The 24,326-nt window shown below is 45.7% G+C and overlaps 3 protein-coding genes across 9 annotated transcripts in view; 2 read left to right on the top strand and 1 right to left on the bottom strand.

Moving 5' to 3' along the window:
* Positions 1-5,573: 5,573 nt before the first annotated feature.
* LOC137364160 (histone H2B 1/2-like) lies at positions 5,574-6,783 on the top strand. The gene has a single exon (XM_068027557.1). It carries the CDS (start codon positions 5,581-5,583, stop codon positions 5,956-5,958), a length of 378 nt encoding a protein of 125 aa, XP_067883658.1. The 5' UTR covers positions 5,574-5,580; the 3' UTR covers positions 5,959-6,783.
* A 9-nt stretch (positions 6,784-6,792) lies between these two features.
* LOC137364157 (histone H3-like) overlaps positions 6,793-24,326 on the top strand; it is an 82,314-nt gene continuing 64,780 nt past the window's right edge. For 6 of the 7 annotated variants that reach the window (XM_068027547.1, XM_068027549.1, XM_068027545.1 and 3 more), the window contains exon 1: positions 6,793-9,599. In XM_068027547.1, the coding sequence (XP_067883648.1) occupies positions 6,912-7,385 (474 nt within the window). In that variant the 5' untranslated portion in view covers positions 6,793-6,911 and the 3' untranslated portion in view covers positions 7,386-9,599. Of the gene's footprint in view, positions 9,600-17,652; positions 17,730-24,326 lie in introns of all 7 variants that reach the window. The other variant, XM_068027548.1, reaches the window with a different exon arrangement.
* Positions 9,331-10,097, bottom strand: LOC137364161 (histone H2B-like; the record flags this gene model as incomplete). The annotated part of the gene is made up of 1 exon (XM_068027558.1): positions 9,331-10,097. A coding segment is annotated over one exon (354 nt), but the record flags the coding sequence as incomplete, so codon positions are not given.

Genomic DNA, 24,326 nt, shown 5'->3' with positions numbered 1-24,326 from the left:
TTCGCGGATGCTTCTTCTCCATTTTGGGTGGTCTCAGGCAAGAGATGCCCATGAATCAGTGCAGATGTCATGTTTTTTCAGGGAGTGTTGAAAGGAAATTCTTGTAACGTTTGCTCTGCCCTCCTAGTAGCCTCTTGACCTGACGGAGCTCAGAGTAGAAAGCTTGTTTTGGGACTCTGGTGTCGGGCATGTGGATAATGTGGCCCGCCCAACATAACTGACTCACCATGACCAGTGTCTGGATACTGGGGATGTTGGCCTGAGAGAGGACACTGATATTGGTGCGCCTGTCTTGCAACTGAATTTGCAGGATCTTGCGGAGGCACCACTGGTGATATCTCTCCAGGGCTTTGAGATGTCTGCTGTACAGTATCCATGTTTCTGACACATACAGGAGGGCAGGTAACACTGCAGCCATGTCAACCAAGAGCTTGGTGTCGGATTTGAGGTTTTTCTCATCAAACATTCTTTTCCTCAGACAACTGAAATCTGCGCTGACACACTGGAGGCGATGCTGAGTGTCATCGTCGATATCTGTCCTTGGTGACAGGAGGTTCCCAAGGTATGAACAGTGATCCACATTGTCCAGTGGTTCGCCGTGGATCTTGATAGTCGAGGGGCAGTGTCGGGGAGCAGGCTGGTAGAGGACCTTTGTCTTCTGGAGGTTTAGCTTAAGGCCAATTATTTCATATGCCTCTGTGAATGCATCGATAAGGGTTTGAAGCTTGGCCTCTGAGGGTGTGCATATGCCAGCGTCATCAGCATACTGCAGCTCGATGACAGAGGTTGGAATAACCTTGCATCTGGACTGGAGGCAACATAGGTTAAATAGTTTCCCAGCAGGTCTGGCAGCATCTGTGGAAAGAGAAGCAGAGTTAACGTTTGAGGTCAGTGACCCTTCTTCGGAACTAGCAAATATTAGAAATGTCAAAGGTTATAAGCAAGTAAGCCGGGGGTGGGGCAAGAGATAACAAAGGAGAAGGAGTAGAATGGACAAGGCCACATAGCTGACCAAGAGGTCATGGAGCAAAGGCAAACAATATGTTAATGGTGTGTTGAAAGACAAAGCATTAGTACAGATAGGGTGTTAACGGACTGACGATTGAACAGCAGCAAGTACAAACATGAAGAAAAAACAAAGTGATTCCTGACAACGCTGGCCAGCGCCAATGTCATCAGGCTGCGCCGCGGTGTGCACATGCGCAGATGGTCTCCTGCTCTCTGCACATGCGCTGCGTTCCAGCTTGCCAGGACCAGTTTGCGCATGCGCTGGTGACGTCATCGCGTTACGTCGTCGTCCTCGGGCAACGCGCCAGGTTGGCCTCTGCGCATGCGCTTCATGCAACGCCACCGGTTATTCACGCATGCGTCAATCTTCCGATATTGACGCATGCGTCAAAGCTTCGGCGCGAGTTTTTGAAAGTGGAAGGAGGAGAGGTTTCGTCGGGCATTTTCTCTCAATTATTTATTCGTTATGGAGATTTGCTTCATTTTTATTAGACAGAGGAGATTGTTCCAAGGTAAGTTGTTCTGAAAACATTTCCATTGTCTGGGGCACTGCATGTGCTCCAGTCCCTGTTGTAAGTTGCTGTGTGCAGGCAGTACATGTGCTGCAGTCCAGCGAACAACCTTCCATCTAAACGGTCACTTTCGTTTTTGTAACGTTTCAATGGAGTGCATTCTGTATTTCTTATCTCATCTTATGTGGTCCCTTAATAGCCTTCCTGAACATATGCCTGCCTGTTCAAAGCTCCACTTCCCCCACCTGCGGTACCCTCTCCTTGCTGTTCAGTTACACAGTCATCTGTTCCTGCACCCATCCGAGCAGTGCACATGGACACACAGCCACCTGTTCCTGCACCCATCCGAGCAGTGCACATGGACACACAGCCACCTGTTCCTGCACCCATCCGAGCAGTGCACATGGACACACAGCCACCTGTTCCTGCACCCATCCGAGCAGTTCACATGGACACACAGCCACTTGTTCCTGCACCCATCCGAGCAGTGCACATGGACACACAGCCATCTCATGCCGTGTCCAGTGGGAGCACAAATGTGAATGCTCTTGCTGAGTACACAACTGGTGAGGTGGGAGTGCAGCCACACCATTCTCCATCCTCAGTGTTGCTTTAAGGCAAAGGTAGGTAAGAGTGAAAGAAATGGAAGGTGATGCTGATAGTAGTAGGCAGGATTAAATGGGAGCGTATGGGAAGGCGCAGGAGTAACATAACTACTAGCAGGGAACAGCTGGGCTAAATGACCTGCTTTATGTTCATAGTCCAAAAGAAATGTGCTTCTTTTTCCAGCACCCTCACATCGTTCATGTTTTCCCTGAGAGCAGCATTGAACCATCACGAGATAGGGGCAGTAACATCATCCTGACTCTTACAGCTGGGGTGGGTACTAAGTGATTCATTGGCGGTGTTATCAGTACATGCCTATCCTGCAGAGCATAAAGCATGCGCAACAGTAATTTCATTGGAGGGAGGGAAGCTCTGACACTCCTGTTCTTTCCTTATTTCTTTTCATGTAAAACGCGCCCTTGAGAAAACAATCCTTGAGACTTAAGGACGGCATTCAAGCAAAGGAGGCAGTGCAGGAGAGGACGCAAGGATGTGCTGATTCCTGCATCTGAGGTGGGTAATAAGTGCTTCATTGGCGACATTATCAATTGGTGGCTTCACTGCAGAACTTAAAAAGGTGTGCACAACAGTAATTTCAGTGGATGGAGGGAGGCAAGCTCTGACTCTGATTTGCTTTATTTCTTTTCATGTAAAACATGCCGTCGAGAAAACAATCCTTGAGACTTAAGGTCAGCATTCAAGCAACGAAGGCAACTGGATCATGCTGCGGAGCTTGTCCCGATGTGGAAAAGAACATTGCGTTTATGGATGAATTGGGAGTGCACATTGGGATGCGCTTGGGGAACATTCACCAAGAATAGACTGAGCTCAGACTCTTGTGACTTTGCCTTCTTCACATGAACAATACAGTAGTGGAATAGAGAGCCAAGCGTTCATTCACCACAAGGCTCTCCAGGAACAATCTCTTTAGCTGTGCATAGCAGAGTCTGTCTGTCTGTCTGTCTCACGGGAATGCTGGACACAACACTCATGTATCCATGCACAGCAGTTCCTCGGATGCTTAATGAACTTAATAAAACTTCTCAATAATTAAAACCAGAATTGTTGAGGTTTTGTTTTGGATGCTATTTCCCCGACTTTGCAATTGCACTTCAGATATTCAACAGTGGTGGAGGGGTGGAGGTAGGGGGGTAGAGGGAGGGGTGGGTGAAGAGGGGGATAGAGGGGTGGGTGAAGAGGGGGAGGTTGGGGGGAGAGCGGGGAGGGGTGGGGAGAGGGAGCATGCAAAAGGCAGGGACTAGACAGTTGCAATGCCTGAAGTACCGTTGAGAAGTAGGGGAGAAAGCAACTGGGTAGGGGAGAAAGCAACTAGATTGGGCATCCGCAGCTGGAGGGAATGGCTGAATGGAGAGGTCCGGAAGCGAGAGGCCGTAGAGAGCCGCGGGGAGCGAGCGGCCAAAGACCTTGGTGTCACCAGGTGCAGGGACTGGCTGGTAAGTCTTTTGCTGTTGTGTTTATGGTGCATACGCAGAAAAAGGCACTCCTCTTCCACTCCGCTGCTCCCCCCACACTCTCCCCCACGGCCGCCCACACCCCCCCGCTCTCCCCCACCCTCTTCCCCCCCCTCTCTTTCCCCCCTCCCTCTTTCCCCTAGCTCTCCCCCTCCCCAACCCCCACACCCCCCCCCACCCCGGCCGCCGGCGCTCCCCCCCCCGCGCTGCTCTCCCCAGCCCCCCGCGCTGCACTCCCCGGCCCCCCACCACTCTTTCACTCCGGCCATTGTATGCTGCCACGTGTTTGTTAGGTTGCCTCTGTGTGATTCTTTGACCAGCGCCATCTTTAGTCCTGGCAGCTGCTACAGTCGCAAGTCGTGACGTTTTAGTGGCACATGCTGTATTTGCGCATGTGCCAAAACAGCGCCACCTACTGATAGCGTTGTCAACAAATGCAGTCAAAAAAAACAGTGGGTAAGCAAACTGAACAAACTACAATGAAATTAAATGAACAAAAGAAAAAAAATTGTAAAAAATGTAAAAAAGAAAAAAGAAATAACTAAAAATAAAAGTAAAATGACGGGCCCCCGTCCTTGACTACTTTCCACAGCATGCTACCAACGTGCTGTCAGCACAATTCCAGACTGACAGAGACTGAAAAGGCAAACTGACAGCTAAAAATCCATAAGGCCGCTGGCATGTATGGAATTCCCACCGAAGTTCTAAAATACAGCAGAGAATCACTCTTGACACAAATACATGGTCTCATTTCCCTCATCTGGAAGGAAGGGAGCATGCCAGGGGATCTGAGATGCCGTAATTGTGATCATCTTCAAAAAAAGGTGACAAGACAGACTGTGGTAACTACAGAGGGGTATCCCTGCTGTCCACCACAGGGAAGGTCATCCTAAGAGTCCTCCTCAACTGCCTCCTCCCCGTGGCTGAAGACCTCCTACTGGAATCACAATGTGGATTCTGTCCATCAAGAGGCACAGTGGACATGATCTTCACAGCAAGACAACTTCAAGAAAATGTAGGGAGCAGCAACAACCTTTACACATGGCCATCTCTGTCCTGACAAAGGCCTTCAACTCGACCAACCGAGAGGGATTATGGAACGTCCTCCTCAAATTTGGCTGCCTGGAGAAATTCGTCACCATCCTCCGATGACTGCATGACGACATGCAAGCTGTAATCCTTCCCAACAGCCCTACCACTGAACCAATGCTAATATAAGCTGGGCTCAAGCAAGGCTGTCTCATCACACCAATGCTCTGTTCCATCATCCTCGCCACAACACTCCACCTCATCTCCTCACACTCAAGCACAGTACCAGAGTCTGACAGATACAGAATGGATGTCAAACTCAAACACAGTACCAGAGTCTGAGAGATACAGAATGGTTGTCAAACTCAAACACAGTACTAGAGTCTGACAGATACAGAATGGATGTCAAACTCAAACACAGTACTAGAGTCTGACAGATACAGAATGGATGTCAAACTCAAACACAGTACTAGAGTCTGAGAGATACAGAATGAATCCATACAGCATCAGACACTGAGAGCTACCGAATGACAGAACACACTCAAACACAAAAGAGAGTGAAAGAATTGAATTAATTGCACACTCACCTACAATAGCAGAGACACAAGGACACATAAGAGTCCTCCCAAAAACAGCCAGGACATTTCCAGGGAGGTTTACACAGGGAGCGGATCTTTAAAAATAAACTGGGTTTGTAGAGAGTCTTTATGAAATATACTTCCTGATTGCAGGAAGGGTGTTTGTGATTGGTTGCAAATCTTTAATCTGATTGGATGGCGAAAGACACCAATTAGAGAATTACAATATAAAACCATTGTGACATCTCTGCCAATTCCCCAATCACAATCTTTACTTTCCCCCATCCCTCATTAGCATAGAGCTGTGGGATTGTCTATTTAATCGGCACTCGGAAGGGGTTTGGTTTATTTCTGTGTCTGAAATTGAAACTGAAGATGGTTGAGGAGAAGAAGAAAGCAGCTGCTAAGAAGGGCGCCAAGAAAGCTGTGAGTAAACCGTCAGCAAAGGGCGGCAAGAGGCGGAGAAAGTCGAGGAAGGAGAGTTACTCCATCTACATCTACAAAGTGATGAAGCAGGTTCACCCCGACACCGGCATCTCCTCCAAGGCCATGAGCATCATGAACTCGTTTGTGAACGATATTTTCGGGCGCATCGCGGGTGAGGCTTCCCGCCTGGCCCATTACAACAAGCGCAGAACCATCAGCTCCCGGGAGATCCAGACCGCCGTGCGCCTGCTGCTGCCCGGGGAGCTGGCCAAGCACGCCGTGTCGGAAGGGACAAAGGCGGTGACCAAGTACACCAGCTCCAAGTAAAACTGCACAATGGACTGAAAAACAGATCAAACACAACGGCTCTTTTAAGAGCCACCCACAATCTCTCTGAGAAAGCTACATCATCCCTGGTATCGATTTGTTTTTTTTAATATGCAGAGTCTGGTACTTTCTAATTGCCTTTGTGATCTCTGTTTTCACCCCATGGATTCTGGGTCATTCAGTTTCACTGTCTGTGAGATCTTTGTGTCTCTACTTAATAATGCCGCGTAAATTAATTACTGATCACTGACCCCAAGTGCGCTTTGATTTCGGACGCGTTCATATTCGGCCCCTTACTGTTTTTCGTTCATAAAAGCTGACAGATCAGTTCTCAGTCACTTGTTTCCCTTGTTCAAGCTCGGCCTCAATAATTAATAAGTACATTATCTGGAAACCCCGCTGTTGTCGGAACCCTCAGTCTCACATTTCAACACCTGACAGTAAAAATCTTCTCTCCGCTTTTGTCTCCCACAAATAGGTTCAATCTAGAATCAGTGATGTGGTATCTTGACAAAGATTGACCTGAAATGTGTCCGCTTGCAGAATGTTGTGAAAGAGGCTTTCTGCAGCCGCTTACAGACTGTTTCAAAAAGGACGGAGAATAAACCCGAATAGATACCGGATTGGAAAAGTGTATCTGGAACTTGTGACAAAGTGTAGAATAATACAAGTTTAAAATCTTTGCTGTAAAAGATCTTTGCTGACAAATATCACTGAAATGTTCTGATCATGTTCTTTTTAAGAATGAAAGCAAATTTTTCCTTTGTCAAAACCGTTGTTTCCGGCACTGATATTGGTTTTTTAAAAATTGATGTATCAGTAATAATCGGCCAATCGGAGGCAATAGCTTCCTGTGTTTCTGTTTATTATCGGAGTTTGGTTTAAACTGACTGGGTGTCGGGTTCCAGCCAATTACTGCTCAGGGCGGTTCCTCACAGAGTTTAAAAAGGCGGATGTGCAGCAGATTCAGTATTAACAGGCTGTGTGTCTCAGATTGTGCAGAATCCGTTGAGAAAATGGCCCGGACAAAGCAGACAGCGCGTAAATCGACCGGAGGGAAAGCTCCTCGCAAACAGCTGGCTACCAAAGCGGCCCGGAAGAGCGCTCCAGCCACGGGTGGAGTAAAGAAGCCTCATCGCTACAGACCCGGCACTGTGGCTCTGAGGGAGATCCGCCGCTACCAGAAATCCACTGAGCTCCTCATCCGCAAACTGCCCTTCCAGCGCCTGGTCAGAGAGATCGCTCAGGACTTCAAGACAGACCTGCGCTTCCAGAGCTCGGCCGTCATGGCCCTGCAGGAGGCCAGCGAGGCTTACCTGGTGGGGCTCTTTGAGGACACCAACCTGTGCGCCATCCACGCCAAGCGAGTCACCATCATGCCCAAAGACATCCAGCTGGCCCGCCGCATCCGCGGGGAACGCGCCTAAAACCCGGCTTCAGTAACAAGTGTAACAAGGGCTCTTTTCAGAGCCACCAAATCAGCAAAGGAAAGAGCTGCCATCTCTGTTCATCATCAAACCCATTAGATTGGAGGGGCGGCCACATGGTTTCTGGTAAAGGCCTGTAGGACTGAGAGCTGATCTGGAATTTAGAAAGCAGCGTTACCGGAGACTCATTGCTGTTCAGCACAATTTCACCCCGTCTCCTGGGATTCGTTCGCTGGCATTTGGTGAAAAGAAATAGATCCCAGTTTTATTTGGAAGGAATTAATGGAGCCAGCTCCGTTCACATGAGGGTTATTTACAAACATTACCCAATGAGTTCGCTAATAGTTGAATCCCTTGGAGATCGGTACACAGGACATGTAAGGCAGCTCGGTCAGTCTGACTCGAACCGCCAGATGGTTGCAGACCCTGACACTGCGGGGACAGAAACCCCGACTCTCTCCCGCACCCGGGGGAGTAGACAGCTTTGTGTCCGGAGAATCGGGAGGGCCGGGAAGAAGGTACATATTAAAGCGCTGCAATGGACTCCGCTCCTGTGTGTGCACAACTCTCACTGATTCCGTCCTCTGGGAACAGTGCGGTCCAAACAGATCAGGTTAGGAGAGAAACACACAGCCCGAGAATGGCCTCTTCCTTCCTGCATTTACTCTGTTCTGGGAGCAGATTCTCATTGAGAAGCCGGAGAGAGAAAAAAAACAGAATTCAAACTGTCGAAATGAAAAACAGACCAGAATTAACGCAGACACTTCCATTATTAAATTAATTCATCAGTTCCGAACCAGTTCTCATTAATGCACTGGGATACTCTCGGGATTTATGAAATTCCAGGTGGCGGGATTTATTAAATTGTTGATTCTGACACCCTGCAGTTCAGTTCTTCACTTAACTAGAAGGGGAAATGTGTGAGCAGAGAAACAGCGCAATCCAGAGAGAGAACTGAAAACACACCTGGACAGATGTGAAACAGGTCAATACTCTTGTTACAATAACTCCATCTCTGATTCCCTCCTAACAGTAACCAGCCCTTCACAGAGACTGTGGGTGGCTCTGAAAAGAGCCTTTGGTTTATTAGATGACATTTTGGCCGCTTTACTTTTTCTGGGAGCTCTGAGCGCTGGTTTTCTTAGGCAGCAGCACGGCCTGGATATTCGGCAGCACCCCGCCCTGAGCGATGGTCACCCCTCCCAGCAGCTTGTTGAGCTCCTCGTCGTTGCGGACGGCCAGCTGCAGGTGTCTGGGGATGATGCGGCTCTTCTTGTTGTCCCGGGCTGCGTTACCGGCCAGCTCGAGGATTTCAGCGGTCAGATACTCGAGCACAGCAGCCAGATAGACCGGGGCTCCGGCACCCACACGCTCGGCATAGTTACCCTTTCTCAGGAGTCTGTGAACACGGCCCACCGGGAACTGCAGTCCAGCCCGGGAGGAGCGAGACTTGGCCTTGGCCCGAGCTTTCCCGCCGGTCTTTCCTCTTCCAGACATTTCCACTGTCTCACAAATACTTTCACGAAGAATGGTTAATTTCCACAGCATTTACTGTACTTATAGACTGAGAACTCATCTCATTGGTCGGTACTTAATTCACCTCATTTGCCTATATTCTTCACCAATCAGGACACTGACAAACAGAAGAGGGCGGGATTTACCCGCCACACGACCAGAAGCAGAGAATTTGTCAATTTCAAAAAGCCCGCCAATTTCATTTCCGGAAAAGAGCGGATTAAAATAAATGTCATCCTTAGTCAAAGATTTAAAATCCCTTCTCTTTTTTTTCTTTTATTCAATTCTTTCCGTCACCAATCACAAGCGCGGTTTAAAAATGTTGTTTAAATTGTGGTTCATTCTACAATCGTTTACAAACTGTTCCAGGTGGGAATAAATCCCTGTTCACAGCATTTCCCTGAAGGAAAACAGTCAGTTTAGTCTTCAATCAGAGCCCAGTGTCCTTCTCTGAAAAGAGGAAGCCGGATCTGCTTAATCTGCTCTGTTCCTGTTCCGGCGAGTTGCTGTGAATAAAACGATGAATCAGTTCACATTTCAGGAATAGAGTGAAGGGACTGAGGTCTGACCGTTACAGCTAAAAACAGCTGTTAATGCAGTCATTCAGGAGCTGTGCCATAATAACAGCTTGAAGCGAAAAAGAGAAGGTGGATGAGCGGATTATGTGTCCGTGTACAGTTTATGGGACAGGAGACACAGGTACAGCAGTGGGAACGTTATTATGTTATACATTGTTTTAAAATAATTTAATGGAGATGTCGGATGCAGCTTTTTCAGAGAGATTGTGGGTGGCTCTTAAAAGAGCCGTTGTGTTTGGGATGTTTTTCAGTCCATTGTGCAGTTTTACTTGGAGCTGGTGTACTTGGTCACCGCCTTTGTCCCTTCCGACACGGCGTGCTTGGCCAGCTCCCCGGGCAGCAGCAGGCGCACGGCGGTCTGGATCTCCCGGGAGCTGATGGTGCTGCGCTTGTTATAATGGGCCAGACGGGAAGCCTCACCCGCGATGCGCTCGAAAATATCGTTCACAAACGAGTTCATGATGCTCATGGCCTTGGAGGAGATGCCGGTGTCAGGGTGAACCTGCTTCATCACTTTGTAAATGTAGATGGCGTAACTCTCCTTCCTCGACTTTCTCCGCCTCTTGCCGCCCTTTGCTGACGGTTTACTCACAGTTTTCTTGGCGCCCTTCTTAGCAGCTGCTTTCTTCTTCTTCTCCTCAACCATCTTCAGTTTCAATTTCAGACACAGAAATAAACCAAACCCCTTCCGAGTGCGGATTAAATAGACAATCCCACAGCTCTATGCTAATAAGGGATGGGGGAAAGTCAAGATTGTGATTGGGTGATTCGCAGTGATGTCAAAGTATTTTTACTGTAATTCTCTAATTGGTGATTTTCCCCATCCAATCAGAATAAATATTTGCAACCAATCACAAACACCCTTCCTGCAATCAGGAAGGATATTTCACAAAGATTCTCCGGCCCCAGTTGATATTGATAGAGCCGCTCCCTGGGTACAGCTCCCTGGAAATGTCCTGGCTGTTGGTGGGAGGACACTTATTGATGATTCTCTGTCGTTGTGTCTCTGCTATTGCATGTGAATGTGTAATTAATTCCACTGCTTTTAGTCTGTGGTACTGTGTTTGCACATGTTATGTAATTCGGTAGTTCTCGGTCTCTGGTGCTGTATGGATTCCTTCTCTATCTGTCAGACTCTGGTACTGTGTTTGAGTATGACATCCATTCTGTATCTGTCAGTCTCTGGGATGGTACGTGAATTTGGGACTTACTCTGAATCTGTCAGTGGTTCTGTATGTGTGGAATTCAAGCTCTATGTGTCAGCATCTCACAATATGTTCACGATTTATTTGTCAGTCTCTGGTAAATTTGGCAGTCACTGAATCTGCAAGTGGTACTGTAGGAGTGTTTGTGATTGATTTTGTATGTGTCAGTCTTTGGCACTACATCGGAGTGTGGGATTAATTCTGTATCTCTCAGCCTCTGGTAGTGTGTGTGATTGTGGGATGAATTAATCAGCAGTCAGTGGTGCTGTATGTGAATGTGGAAATCATTCTGTAACTCCATCTCATATTGTCATGTGCGAGTGGGAATCACATGTATCTTTCGATACCTAGTGGTGTGTGTGAGCATGGGATTCATCCTGTACTTGTCGGTGGTACTGTTTGCATCTGTGGGATTGATTCTGTACCTTGCAGTCACTGGTATTGTGTATGAAAGTGAGATGAATTCTAGATCTGCCACACACTGGGTGTGTGTGTAAGAATATAATAACATCCGAAATAGGAGCAGAAATTGGCCATTTGACCCATCAAGCCTGCTCTGCCATTCGATAAGATCATGGCTCTTCTGATTGTGACCTTAATTTCACCTTCCTGCCTACGCCCATAACCAATGATTCCCATGTTGATCAAAAATTTGTCCAACACAGCTTTGATTCAATGACTCGGCCTCCAGAGTCCTCTGGGGAACAGAATTCCAAAGATGAACAACCCTCTGAGAGAAGAAATTCCTCTTCATCTCCTTCTTGAATGGAAGACCACTTAGCTTGAAACTCTCGCCCCTACATTCCCCCATAAGGAGAAACATCCTCTCAGCATCTACCTGTCCAGCCCACTGAGAATCTTATAGGTTTCAATAAGGTCACCTCTCAATCTTCTAACTACAGTGGGTATAGGCCCAACCTGCTCAACATTGTCTCATAAGGCAATCCTTCATCACAGAAATCAGCCTAGTGAACCTTCTCTGAATTGATTCCAATGCAAGTATATCCCTCCTTAAGTAAGGAGACCAAAACTGTATGGAGTCCTTTAGTTGGGATGTCACTAATGCCCTATACAGTTATAGTAAAACTTCCCTACCTTTATACTCCATTCCCATTGCTAAAAATGCCAACATTCCATTTTCCTTCCTAATTACTTGCTATACCTTCATGCTAACTTTTTGTAATTCATGTACCTGGACACCCAGATCCCTCGGTACAGCAGCATTCTGCAGTCTCTCTCTCTATGCAAGTAATATTCTGTTTTTTCTATTCTTCCTGCCAAATTAGACAACCTCACATTTTCCCACATTATACTCCAACTGCCAAACTTTTGCCCATTGACTTAACCTATCTATATCTCTTTGCAGACACTTTGTCCTCCTCATAACTTGCTTTCCTATCAATCTTTGTCACATCCATAAATTTGGCAACAATACACTTGATCGCTTCATGTAAGTTATTAATATAGACCATACATAGTTGAGGCACCAGCACTGATCACTGTGGCACTCCATTAGTTACAGATTGCAAAAATGAAAATGCCCAATTTATCCCCACTCTCTGTTTTTCCTGTGAGTTAGCTAATCCTAGATCCATGAGTGTATAGTCTTCAGTTTGTATCTGTCAGCATCTAGTGCTCCATGTGAGTTTTGGACTCTTTCTCAATCTCTCAGTGCTACTATTTGTGTGTTAGATTGCTTTAGATGACTCAGGCTGAGGAATTGTGAGTGAGTGCAGTCATCAACTGATGCCTTTCAGCACCTGGCACTGAGCATGTGTTTCAGAATCACTCTCTATCTGTCAGTATCTGGTACTCTGTGTGAGTGTGGGATTCATTATATAATCTTCCGTCCCTGGGACTGTTTGCAAGTCTGGATTCATTCTGCATAAAATGTCAGCACAGCAACAGGCCACTGATGTGGTAGGTTTTAAGCAGACAATATGTTTGAGGTTTTGCCTAGTATTAAATATCTGTCACTGTGAACACAACAGTGGAAGATAATGTATCCTCCAATCTAATACCGGATTGGTGGGCAAGTGTAACTCAGACTGTACTAAGCAATTTGATCAGTGCCATTCAGTCGGACAGTGAGAATTTTGGACTTGCATGTAAAATGAGCTCAGTCTGGAACTGTACAGTATCTTCCATCTGACACTGTATGTGGTTTTAGGACTGGTATGTAACTTATGGCTCACTATACAAATCAAATTTATATTGTATCTTTTAGTATCACAATCCAGATGAGTTTTCAACTGGAATCTGAGTTTGTATCTCAGGTTATACTGTATTTCATAATCTCTCAATCTGATTATGCAGTTGAGATATGGACTAGTGTCCAAATGTAGGTGATGCAGTGGTTATCACCGCAGCCTCACAGCTCCAGCGACCCGGGTTCAGTTCTGGGTACTGCATGTGTGGAGTTTGCAAGTTCTCCCTGTGACCATGTGGGTTTCCGCCGCGTGCTCCGGTTTCCTCCCAGCCAAAGACTGTCAGGTTAATTGGTAAATTGGCCATTGTAAATTGCCCCTAGTGTAGGTAGGTGGTAGGAGAATGGTGGGGATGTGGTCGGGAGCATGGGATTAATGTAGGATTAATATAAATGGGTGGTTGTTGGTCGGCACAGACTCGGTGCGCCGAAGGGCCTGTTTCAATGCTGCATCACTAAATAAAAATAAATACATAATGGGAATTAATACTGCAACTTCTAAACTCATAACATGTAAATATTTAGCTGGTATTTAACCTGAATCTCAGAGTACATTATTGAGGTTAATTCTGTAACTTTGAAACGGGAACCATGTGCCAGTTCTATATGTATTTAATTTGTAGCTGAGGTTAGTCATAGAGTCAGAGTTATACAGCATAGAAACAGGCCCTTCAGCCCATCGTGTCCATGTTGGCCATCAAGCACCTATCTATTCTAATCCTATTTTCTAGCACTTGGCCTGTAGCCTTGTATGCAATAGCATTTCAAGTGCTTATCTAAATTATTCTTAAATGTTATGAGGGTACCCTGCCTCTACCACCCCTTCAAGCAGTGTGTTCCAGATTCCAACCACTCTCTGGGAGAAAAGGTTTTTCCTCAATTCCCCGCTCAACCTCTTGCCCCTTACCTTAAATCCATGCCCCCTGGTTATTGACACCTCTGCTAAGGGAAAAAAAAAGTTTCTTCCTATCTACCGTATCTATGCCAGTCATAATTTTTTCTTCCTCAATCAGGTCCCCCCTCGGCCTTCTCTGCTCTGAGGAAAACAACCATGGCCGATCCAGTCTCTCTTCACAGCTAAATGTTCCAGCTCAGGCAACATCCTGGTGAATGTCCTCTGCACCCTCTCCAGTGCAATCACATCCTTCCTATAGTGTGGTGCCCAGAACTGTACACAGTACTCCAGCTGTGGCCGAACAAGCATTTTATACATCTCCATCATAACCTCCTTGCTCTTATATTCTATGCCTCAGCTAATAAAGGCAACTATCCCATATGTCTTCCTAACCACCTTTTCTACCTGTGCTGCTGCCTTCGGTGTTCAATGGACAAGTATACCAAGGTTCCTCTTACCCTCTGTACTTCCTGGGGTCCTTTCATCCATTGTATATTCTCTTGCCTTGTTAGTCCTCCCAAAATGCATCACCTCACACTTCTCAGGATTAAATTTTATCTGCCACTGCTCTGCCCATCTTACCAACCCATCTATATCATCCGTAATCTAAGGCTTTCCTCCTCACTATTTACGACACCAATTTTCATGTCATCTGCGAACTTACTGATCACATCACCTATTCTTCTTTTTTTCTTTTGGGCCTCCTTATCTCGAGAGACAATGGATACGCGCCTGGAGGTGGTCAGTGGTTTGTGAAGCAGCGCCTGGAGTGGCTATAAAGGCCAATTCTGGAGTGACAGGCTCTATATGACATCACCTATATTCACATCTAAATCGTTAATGTACACTGCAAACAGCAAGGGTCCCTGCACCAATCCCTGCGGTACACCACTGGTCACAGGCTTTCAATCGCAAAAACAACCCTCGACCATCACCCTCTGCCTCATGCCACTCAGCCAATTTTGGATTCAATTTGCCAAATTACCTTGGATCCCATGGACTCTCACCTTCTTGACCAATCTCCCATGTGGGACCTTATCAAAAGCCTTACTGAAGTCCATGTAGACTACATCAACTGCTTTAACCTCATCTACACACCTAATCACCACCTCATAAAATTCAATCAAGTTTGTTAGACACGATCTCCCCTTGACAAAGCTATGCTGACTATCCCTGATTGATCCCTGCCTCTCCAAGTGGAGATTAATCCTGTCCCTCAGAATTTTTTCCAATAGTTTTCTTACCACTGATGTTAGACTCACTGACTGGTAATTACCTGGTTTATCCCTCCTCCCCTTCTTGAATAATGGTACCACATTCACTGTCCTCCAGTCCTCTGACACCTCTCCTGTGGCCAGAGAGGATTTGAATATTTGTGTCAGAGACCATGCAATCTCCTCCCTTGCCACACATAGCAGCCTGGAATACATCTCATCTGGGCCTGATGATTTATCCACTTTTGAGCCCGCTAAAACCGCTAACACCTCCTCCCTTTCAATGCTAATTTGTTCACGTATATCACAATCCCCCTCCCTGATCTCTACACCAAAATCATCCTTCTCCATAGTGAACATAGATGAAAAGTAACCATTCAAAACCTCATTTACATCCTCTGGCTCCACATACAGATTGCCACGTTGGTCCCTAATGGGGCCTACTCTTTCCCTGATTATCCTCTTGTCCTTAATATACTTATAAATGCCTTGGGAATTTCCTTTATCTTGCCCACCAGTGTTTTTTCATGCCCCCTCTTCGCTCTCAATTACTTTTTTTTAATGTATCCTCCCTGCACTTTCTATACTCCTCTAGGGCCTTTGCTGTTTTCAGCTCTCTGAATCTGCCATAAGCCTTTTTTTTCCCTTATTCAATCCTCGATATCCCTTGACATTCAGGGTTCCCTGAACTTGTTGGTCCTACCCTTCATCTTTACGGGAACATGTGGGCCCTGAACTCTCACTATCTCCTTTATAAATGACTCCCGCTGGTCTGATGTAGACTTTCCTAGAAGTAGCTGCTCCCAGTCCACTTTGGCCAGATCCTGTTTTATCATATTGAAATTGACCTTCCCCCAAAACAGTACCTTTATTTCCAGTTCATTTTTGTCCTTTTCCATAACTGCCTTAAATCTTAGAGTTCTGGTCACTATCCATGAAATGCTCCCCCACTGACACTTCTACCACTTGTTCGGTTTCATTCCCCGAGATTAGGTCCAGTACCACTTTCTCTTGTACGACTCTCTACGTGCTTGGTCAAAAAGCTCTCCCGAATGCACTTTCAGAATTCCACCCCCTTTGACCTTTTGCATATGACTATCCCAGTTAATATTGGAGAAGTTGAAATCCCCTATTATTACCCTATTATTTTTACACACCTCTTAGATTTCCCTACATATCTGCTCCTCTATCTCTCCCTGACTGTTTGGAGGCCTGTAGTACACTCCCAGCCAAGGGATTGCCACCTTTTTGTTTTTAAGTTCTACCAATATGGCCTCATTTAAAGAACCTTTTAATATATCATCCTTCCTTACTGCAGTAAATGATTCCTTGGTCAATAGTGCAATGCCACCTCCTCTTTGACATTCCCCCCACCCCCTCGCCCTCGCCCCCACTCCAGTCCTTGTCATGCCTGAAGATTCTATACCCTGGAATATTAAGCTGCCAGTCCTGCCCTTCCCTCAACCATGTTTCTGTGATAGCAATATCATATTGCCATGTGTTAATCAACGCCCTCAATTCAACTTCGGAGTTCCGAAGAAGGGTCACTGACCTGAAACTTTAACTCTGCTTCTCTCTCCACAGATGCGCCAGACCTGCTGAGTATTTTGAGCATTTCTTGTTTTTATCCCTCAATTCATCTGCCTTACTTGTAAGACGCCTTGCGTTAAAATAGATGAAATCCAGCCTTGCATTATTTGCTTGCAATATTGTGGGATTGACACAGTGATAATTTGATAGTGGGTGAGAATTTGGACTGGGATTTATGTATCTACCTGTCAGTGGCACTGAGTTGGAGTGACATGGAAACAACGTCTGTCTCTCCTGCTCTGTTTGATTGATGGATTGAAAATGTGTCTCTGGAACGATTTCTGCTGTCTGAAACTGTGGAACTGATGACCTGTCTGTGTCTCTGCGCTGTGTGTGTGATAATGTACGGACTGTGTGTGAGAAGGAGCTGGTGGTTGGGCATTGCCTGTGAATGGCTCTGTGGTGTAGTAGACAGCACGTCACTGTTATATTAAATATACGTCACCATCCAGTTGGTGAAACCCTCCATTCTTTAACCATTGCACTGCCCCGTGACAGGTAGATGGGGGAGGGGTGCGCAGGCGCAGATTTCTGCAACAATTCACCAAACAGAATCAAAAAGTTCCAGCACAGAATTAGGCCATTTGGCCCATCGTGTCCGCACCAATGCAAAGGCAGCAATCCAGTCTAATCCCATAGTTTGTTATTGGACAGTGGGATGTGGGGAGTTACACAAAGAGAATCTATTATAGGCACCAGGTGAGAAGTGTGAAGGACACATTTTAAACACCGGCTGTTTGGTTTCGCTTGAACGGTTAGACCATGGGAGCGGGAACTGGAAATCTGACCTGTGTAAAAGTCCCTGTTCCGTCGGTCAGTCCCATTCATGGCCCAGTGGATTGTTTCTGGATGTCATTAAATTGTTGGAAAATGGCCAAAGCCCCTGGTATGCAGTAGCTGGGTGCTACAGGACTGCAGTGGAATCAGACACTGACTCTGTTTATATTGCTGGGTTTCCTTTGTGATTGTTCACAATGATTATTAATTGAAAAATTGTTTTGGTCACTTTTGTATCTTCTACCACACATCTTCCTGAATTATAATAAATATTTTCCTTTCTACAGCCAAATACTTGAAGGAAGTAGAATAAATGTAGTGATTCCTCGACACAAGGGGAAGTGCAGCCAGCTCCTCACACACAGTAAGTACATTATCACTCACAGAGAGCACAGACATCAGTTCCACAATCACCGACAGCAAAAGTAGTCAGACCGGCACTGATCCCAAGTTCCAGAAACATTTATTCAATCCAACAGTCACACAGAGCAGGAAAGACTGAAGTTGTTTCCATTTCACCCCAACTCTGTCCCAGGTAGATACATCAATCTCCGTACAAAATCACACCCACTATCAGATTGCAAGGCACTGTGTCATTCTCACAAGAGTGTAGCCTGAACTGCAAATTCTATGTCAGATGGGAAACAGGACCTGATTGTAAAGTACATAGTCTTCCATTACTGCAAACTGAACACAAGTAGTTGGAGGAGTAGGCCATTCAGCCCCTCAAGCCTGGCTCGCCATTCAATAAGATCATGGCTGATCTCTCCCAGGCCTCAACTCCTCTTTCGGGCCTGCTCTGCTTTACCCTCGACTCCCCGAGATTTCAAAAATCTATCTGCCACCTCCTTAAATACATTTAGTGACCCAGCCTCCACAAGTCTCTGACGTAGAGAATTCCAGAGATTCACCACCCTCAGAGAAGAAATTCATTCACATCTCAGTTTTAAATGTGTGCCCCCTTATTCTGTAACAATGTCCCCTAGTTCGAGATTCCCCCACCAGTGGAAATATATTCTCAACATCTACCCTGTCAAGCCCCCTTAGAATCTTATATGTTTCAATAAGATCACCTCTCATTCTTCTAAACTCCAGTGAATAAAGGCCTAACCTGTTTCGCCATTCTTGATAAGACAACCCCTGCATTCTAGGAATCAGCCCAGTGAACCTTTTCTGAACTGCCTCCAATGCTAGTATATCCTTCCTTAAATATGGGGACTAAAACTGCATGCAGTACTCCAGGTGTGGCCTCACCAACACCCTGTACAGTTGTAATAAGACTTTCCTATTTTTAAACTCTCACCCGCTAGCAATAAAGGCCAAAATTCCATTTGCCTTCCTAAATATTTGCTGCACCTGCATGCTAACGTTTTGTGTTTCCTGCACAAGAACACCCAGATCCCACTGTACTGCAGTATTTTGTAGTCTTTCTCCATCTAAATAATAATCTGCCTTTTTATTCTTCCTACCAAAGTGGATGACCTCACACTTTCCCACATTGAACTCCATCTGCCAAGTTTTTGCCCACTCACTTAACCTATCGATATCCCTTTGCAGATTCTTTGTGTCATCATCACAACATGCCTTCCCACGTATTTTTGTATCGTCAGCAAATTTGGATACTCTACACTCTGTCCCTTCCTCCAAGTCATTAATATAGATAGTAAATAGTTGAGGCCCTAGGATCGATCCTTGTGGCACCCCACCAGATACGGCTTTCCAACCTGAAAAAGACCCATTAATCCCGACACTCTGCCTTCTGTGTGTTAGCCAATCCTCAATCCATGCTAACACATTACCCCCAATACCCTGAGCTCTTATTTTGTGCAATAACCTTTTATGTGGCACCTTAGTGAACGCCTTCTGAAAATCCAAATACACTACATCTACTGGTTCCCCTTTATCCACTCTGCTTGTTATATCCTCAAAGAATTCTAACAAGTTTGTCAAACATGATTTCCCTTTCATAAAACCATGTTGACTCTGTTTGATTGCATTATGTTTTTCCAAATGTCCTGCTATTTCTTCCTCAATAATGGACTCCAGCATTTTTCCAATGACTGATGTTAAGCTAACTGGTCTATAGTTTCCTGCTTTCTGTCTCCCTCCTTTCTTGAATAAGGGCGTCACATTAGCGGTTTTCCAATCCGCTGACACCCTACTGGAATCCAGTGAATTTTGGTATATTATGACCAATGCCCCTACTATCTCTGCAGCCATTTCTTTTAAAACCCTTGGATGGAGGCCATCAGGTCCTGGCGACTTGCCTGTCTTTAGTCCCATCAGTTTGTCCAGCACCTTTTCCCTTGTGATAGAGATTGTTACAAGTTCCTCCCTCCCATTTACACCTTGCTCATCTATTATTGTAGGGATGTTTATAGTGTCTTCCACCGTGAAGACCGATGCAAAATATTGGTTTAAATTATCTGCCATTCCCCTGTTCCATGTTATTAATTCCCCAGTCTCATCCTCTAAGTGTCCCACATGTACTTTAGCTACTCTCTTCCTTTTTATGTTCAAGGATATTCGATGTTCCGGACGAATAGGCAGAAAGGAAAAGGAGGTGGGGTAGCTTTGTTATTAAAGGAAGGGATCAGTGCAGTTGTGAGGAATGATATAGGTGTAATAGATGGTGATGTAAAATCAGTTTGGGTGGAAATAAGGAATAGCAAGGGAAAGAAATCACGGGTGGGAATGGTCTATAGGCCCCCGAGGAGTTGCTCTTGCTGTTTGTTTGTTGCCAATTTACTCTCAATCAATTTTCTCTCTCTATTTGTTTTTTAGTCATCTGCTGCTGGTTTCTAAAAAATTCCCATTCTTCTGGCCTGGCACTAGCTTTTGCTGCTTTGTATGCCTTTGTTTTTGATTTGATACTCTCCTTAACTTCCTTTGTTATCCACGGATGGTTCATCGTTCTCTTCGAGTCCTTCCTTCTGACTGGAATAAATGTTTGCTGAGTGTTATGAAATATCTGCTTAAAAGTCTGCCACTGTTCATCTACTGACTTCCCCTGTAGTCTATTTTCCCAGCCTGATGATCAATGGCATTACCATGACTGAATCCACCACCATCAACATCCTGGAGGTTACCATTGACCAGAAACTGAACTGGACCAGCCACATAAATGCTGTGGCTACAACAGCAGGTCAGAGGCTAGGAATTCTGTGGCGAATAACTCACCTCCTGTCTCCCCACACCTTTCCACCATTTAAAAGGCACAAGTCAGGAGTGTGCTGCAATACTCTCCACTTGTCTGGATGAGTGCAGCTCCAACAACACTCAAGTAGCCTGCTTGATTGCCCCCATCCACCACCTTCAACATTCACCACCGATGCACAGTGGCAGCAGTGTGTACCATCTACAAGATGCATTGCAGCAACTCACCAACGCTTCTTCGACAGCACCTTCCAAACCCGCAACCTCTACTATCTAAAAGGACAAGGGCAGCAGATGCATGGGAACACCAAGTTCCCCTCCGAGCCTCGCCATTCCTTCATTGTCGCTGGGTAAAAATCCTGGAACTCCCTTCCAAACAGCACTGTTGGTGTTCCTACATCTCAAGGATTGCAGCGGCTCAAGAAGGCAGCTCACGACCACTTTGTTTAGGGCAATTTGGAATGGGCAATGAATGCTGGCATAGCCAGTGATGCCTACATCCCATGAACAAATGAAAAAAGTGAGGAAATAATGAACGGCTTTTATAAAGTACAAGGAGACATGTTTACTTTTGTGGTGGTGTCTGAAACAAGAGCCAAAAATATAAAATCGCCATTCATAAAACCAATGAGGAATTCATGAAATATGTATTTATGTAGTGAATGGTTAGAATCGGGGATTTGCTATCACAGGGAGAGGTTGAGGCAAATAGTACCGATGCAGGGAAGGTGGAACAAGTGTATGGGGAGAAAGGAATTGAGAGATATACATATCGGGCTTTATTTATCTTTCATTCATATGAAGCAAGATGGTTGGAAATATATGTAGAGCATAGAGCAGTTGGAACAATTCCAGTGCAGTGTTTTGTCTGGATGGATAAACTGCATTTATTTTAATGCAAGAAGCCTTACAGGTAAGGCAGATGAACTCAGTACACGGGATTGTGATATTGTAGCTATTACAGAATCGTAGTTGAGGGATGGGCAGGACTGGCAGCTCAATGTTCCGGGGTACCGATCCTTCCGGCGTGACAGAGGTGGAGGTAAGAGAGGAGGGGGAGTTGCACTATTGATTAGGGAGGACATCATGGCAGTACTTAGAGAGGATATCCCGGGGTGAATGTCCAGTGAGGCCATATGGGTAGAACTTAGAAATAAGAAAGGGGTGATTCCTTTGATGGGATTATACTATAGACACCCCAATAGTCATAGGGAAGTGGAGGAGCATATAGGTTGGGAAATCACAGATAGGTGTAGGAATTATAGGGTTGTAATAGTAGGTGATTTTAACTTCCCTAATATTGACTGGGACTGCCTTCGTACTAAGGGATCAGATGGGAAGAATTTTTTAAAATGTGTCTAGGATAGTTTTCTGAAGCTGTATGTGGATGGCCCTACTAGAGAAGGGGCTACACTCGACCTCCTCTTAGGAAATGAGGATGGGCAGGTGGTTGATGTGTCAGTGTGGGAGCACTTTGGGACCAGTGACCATAACTCTATTAGCTTCAAGACAGTTATGGAAAAGGATAGGACTGGTCCTCAGGTTGAAGCCCTAAATTGGGGGAAGGCTAATTTTGATGGCATCAGACAGGAACTCTCAAAAGTTGAATGGGAGAGGCTGTTTACAGGTAAAGGGACGTCTGGCAAGTGGGAGGCTTTTAAAAGTGAGATAGGAAGAGTTCAGGGCCAGCATGTTCCTGTTAGATGGAAGGGCAAGGCTGGCAAGTTTAGGGAACCTTGGTTGACGAGGGATATTGAGGGTCTGGTCAGGACAAAGAAGGAGGCATATGTCAGGTATAGGCAGCTGGGATCGAGTGAGTCCCTCGAGGAGTATAGGGGATGTAGGACTACACTTAAGTAGGAAATTAGGAGGGTGAAAAGGGGCCATGAGATTTCCCTGGCAGATAAGATAAAGGAGAATCCTAAAAGATTCTATCAGTATATTAAAAGTAAAAGGGTAACTAGGGAGACAGTAGGTCCCCTTAAAGATCAGTGTGGCAATCTATGTGTGGAGCCACGGGAAATGAGCGAGGTCTTAAATGAATATTTCTCATCCGTATTTACCGTGGAGAAGGTCATGGAAGCTAGTGAGTTCAAGGGAGGGAACAGCGATATCCTGGAGCATATCAACATTACAAAGGAGGAGGTGTTGGAGGTTTTGAAGTGCATTAAGGTGGATAAATCCCCAGAGCCTGACCAGATATTCCTAGGATGCTATGGGAAGCAAGGGAGGAGATTGCTGGGGCCCTGGCAGAGAATTTTGTATCATTGTTAGCCACGGCTGAGGTACCGGAAGACTGGAGGATAGCTAATGTTGTGCCTTTATTTAAGAAGGGCAGCAGGGATAAGCCAGGGAACTACAGGCTGATGAGCCTTACATCAGTGGTGGGAAAGTTAATGGAAGGGATTCTGAGAGACAGGATTTATATGCATTTTGAAAGGCATGGTTTGATTAGGGATAGTCAGCATAGCTTTGTGCATGGGAAATCGTGTCTCACGAATTTGATTGAGTTTTTCGAGGAGGTGACCAAGAGGATTGACAAGGGCAGACTGATGGACATTGTCTACATGGACTTTAGCAAGGCCTTTGACAAGGTCCCGCATGGTAGGCTGGTCCGGAAGGTTTGAACACATGGGATACAGGGTGAGCTAGCAAATTGGATACAAAATTGGCTGGGTGATAGGAGGAAGAGGGTGGTTGTGGAGGGTTGTTTTTCAGACTGGAGGCCGGTGACCAGCGGTGTGCCACAGGGATCGGTGCTGGGCCCTCTGTTTGTCATATATATTAATGACTTGGATGTGAATGTAAGGGGCATGATTACTAAGTTTGCAGATGACACCAAAATTGGTGGTATAGTGGACAGTGAAGAAGGTTGTCTAAGGTTACAACAGGATATAGATCAACTGGGAAAGTGGGCAAGGGATTGGCAAATGGAATTTAACACAGACAAGTGTGAAGTGATGCATTTTCGGAAGTTAGACCAGGGCAGGACATATACAGTGAATGGCAGGGCCCTGGGAGTGTTGTTGAACAGAGAGACCTTGGGGTGCAAGTACATAGTTCCCTGAAAGTGGAAACACCGGTAGACAGGGTGGTGAAGAAGGCGTATGGCACGCTTGACTTCATCGGCTGAGGCGTTGAGTACAAGAGTTGGGACGTCATGTTACAGTTGTACATAACGTTGGTTGGGCCACATTTGGAGTACTGTGTGCAGTTCTGGTCGCCACACTACAGGAAAGATGTGATTAAGCTAGAGAGGGTGCAGAAAAAATTCACAAGGATTATTGCAGAAAATAAAAGCTCATGGTGTAGGGGGTAACATATTGGCATGGATAGAAGATTGGCTCGCGAACAGGAAACAGAGTAGGCATAAAAATGGGTCATTTTCTGGTTGGCAAGGTGTAACGAGTGGTGTGCCACAGGGATCTGTGATGGGGCCTCAACATTTTACAATTAATAGAAATGACTTTGATGAAGGGACTGAAGGAATGGTTGCTAAATTTGCTGAAGACAAAGATAGGTCGGAAAGTAACTTATGAGGAGGACATAAGGAGGATACAAAGGGGTACAGATAAGTTAAGTGAGTGGGAAAAGACCTGGCAAATGGAGTATAATGTGAGAAAGTGTGAAATTGTCCACTTTGGAAGAATAAAAAAGAAACAGATTATCTCGATGGTGAGAGATTGCAGAGCTCTGGGATGCCGAGGGATCTGGGTGTCCTGGTGCATGAATCGCGAAAGGACAGTATGCAGGTACAGCACGTAATTAGGAAAGCTAATAGAATGTTATAGTTCATCGCAAGGGG

Source organism: Heterodontus francisci, unplaced genomic scaffold (assembly GCF_036365525.1).
Source record: "Heterodontus francisci isolate sHetFra1 unplaced genomic scaffold, sHetFra1.hap1 HAP1_SCAFFOLD_632, whole genome shotgun sequence".
In the NCBI taxonomy this organism is placed as follows: domain Eukaryota; kingdom Metazoa; phylum Chordata; class Chondrichthyes; order Heterodontiformes; family Heterodontidae; genus Heterodontus; species Heterodontus francisci.
This window is presented reverse-complemented; position numbering and strand designations above follow the sequence as displayed.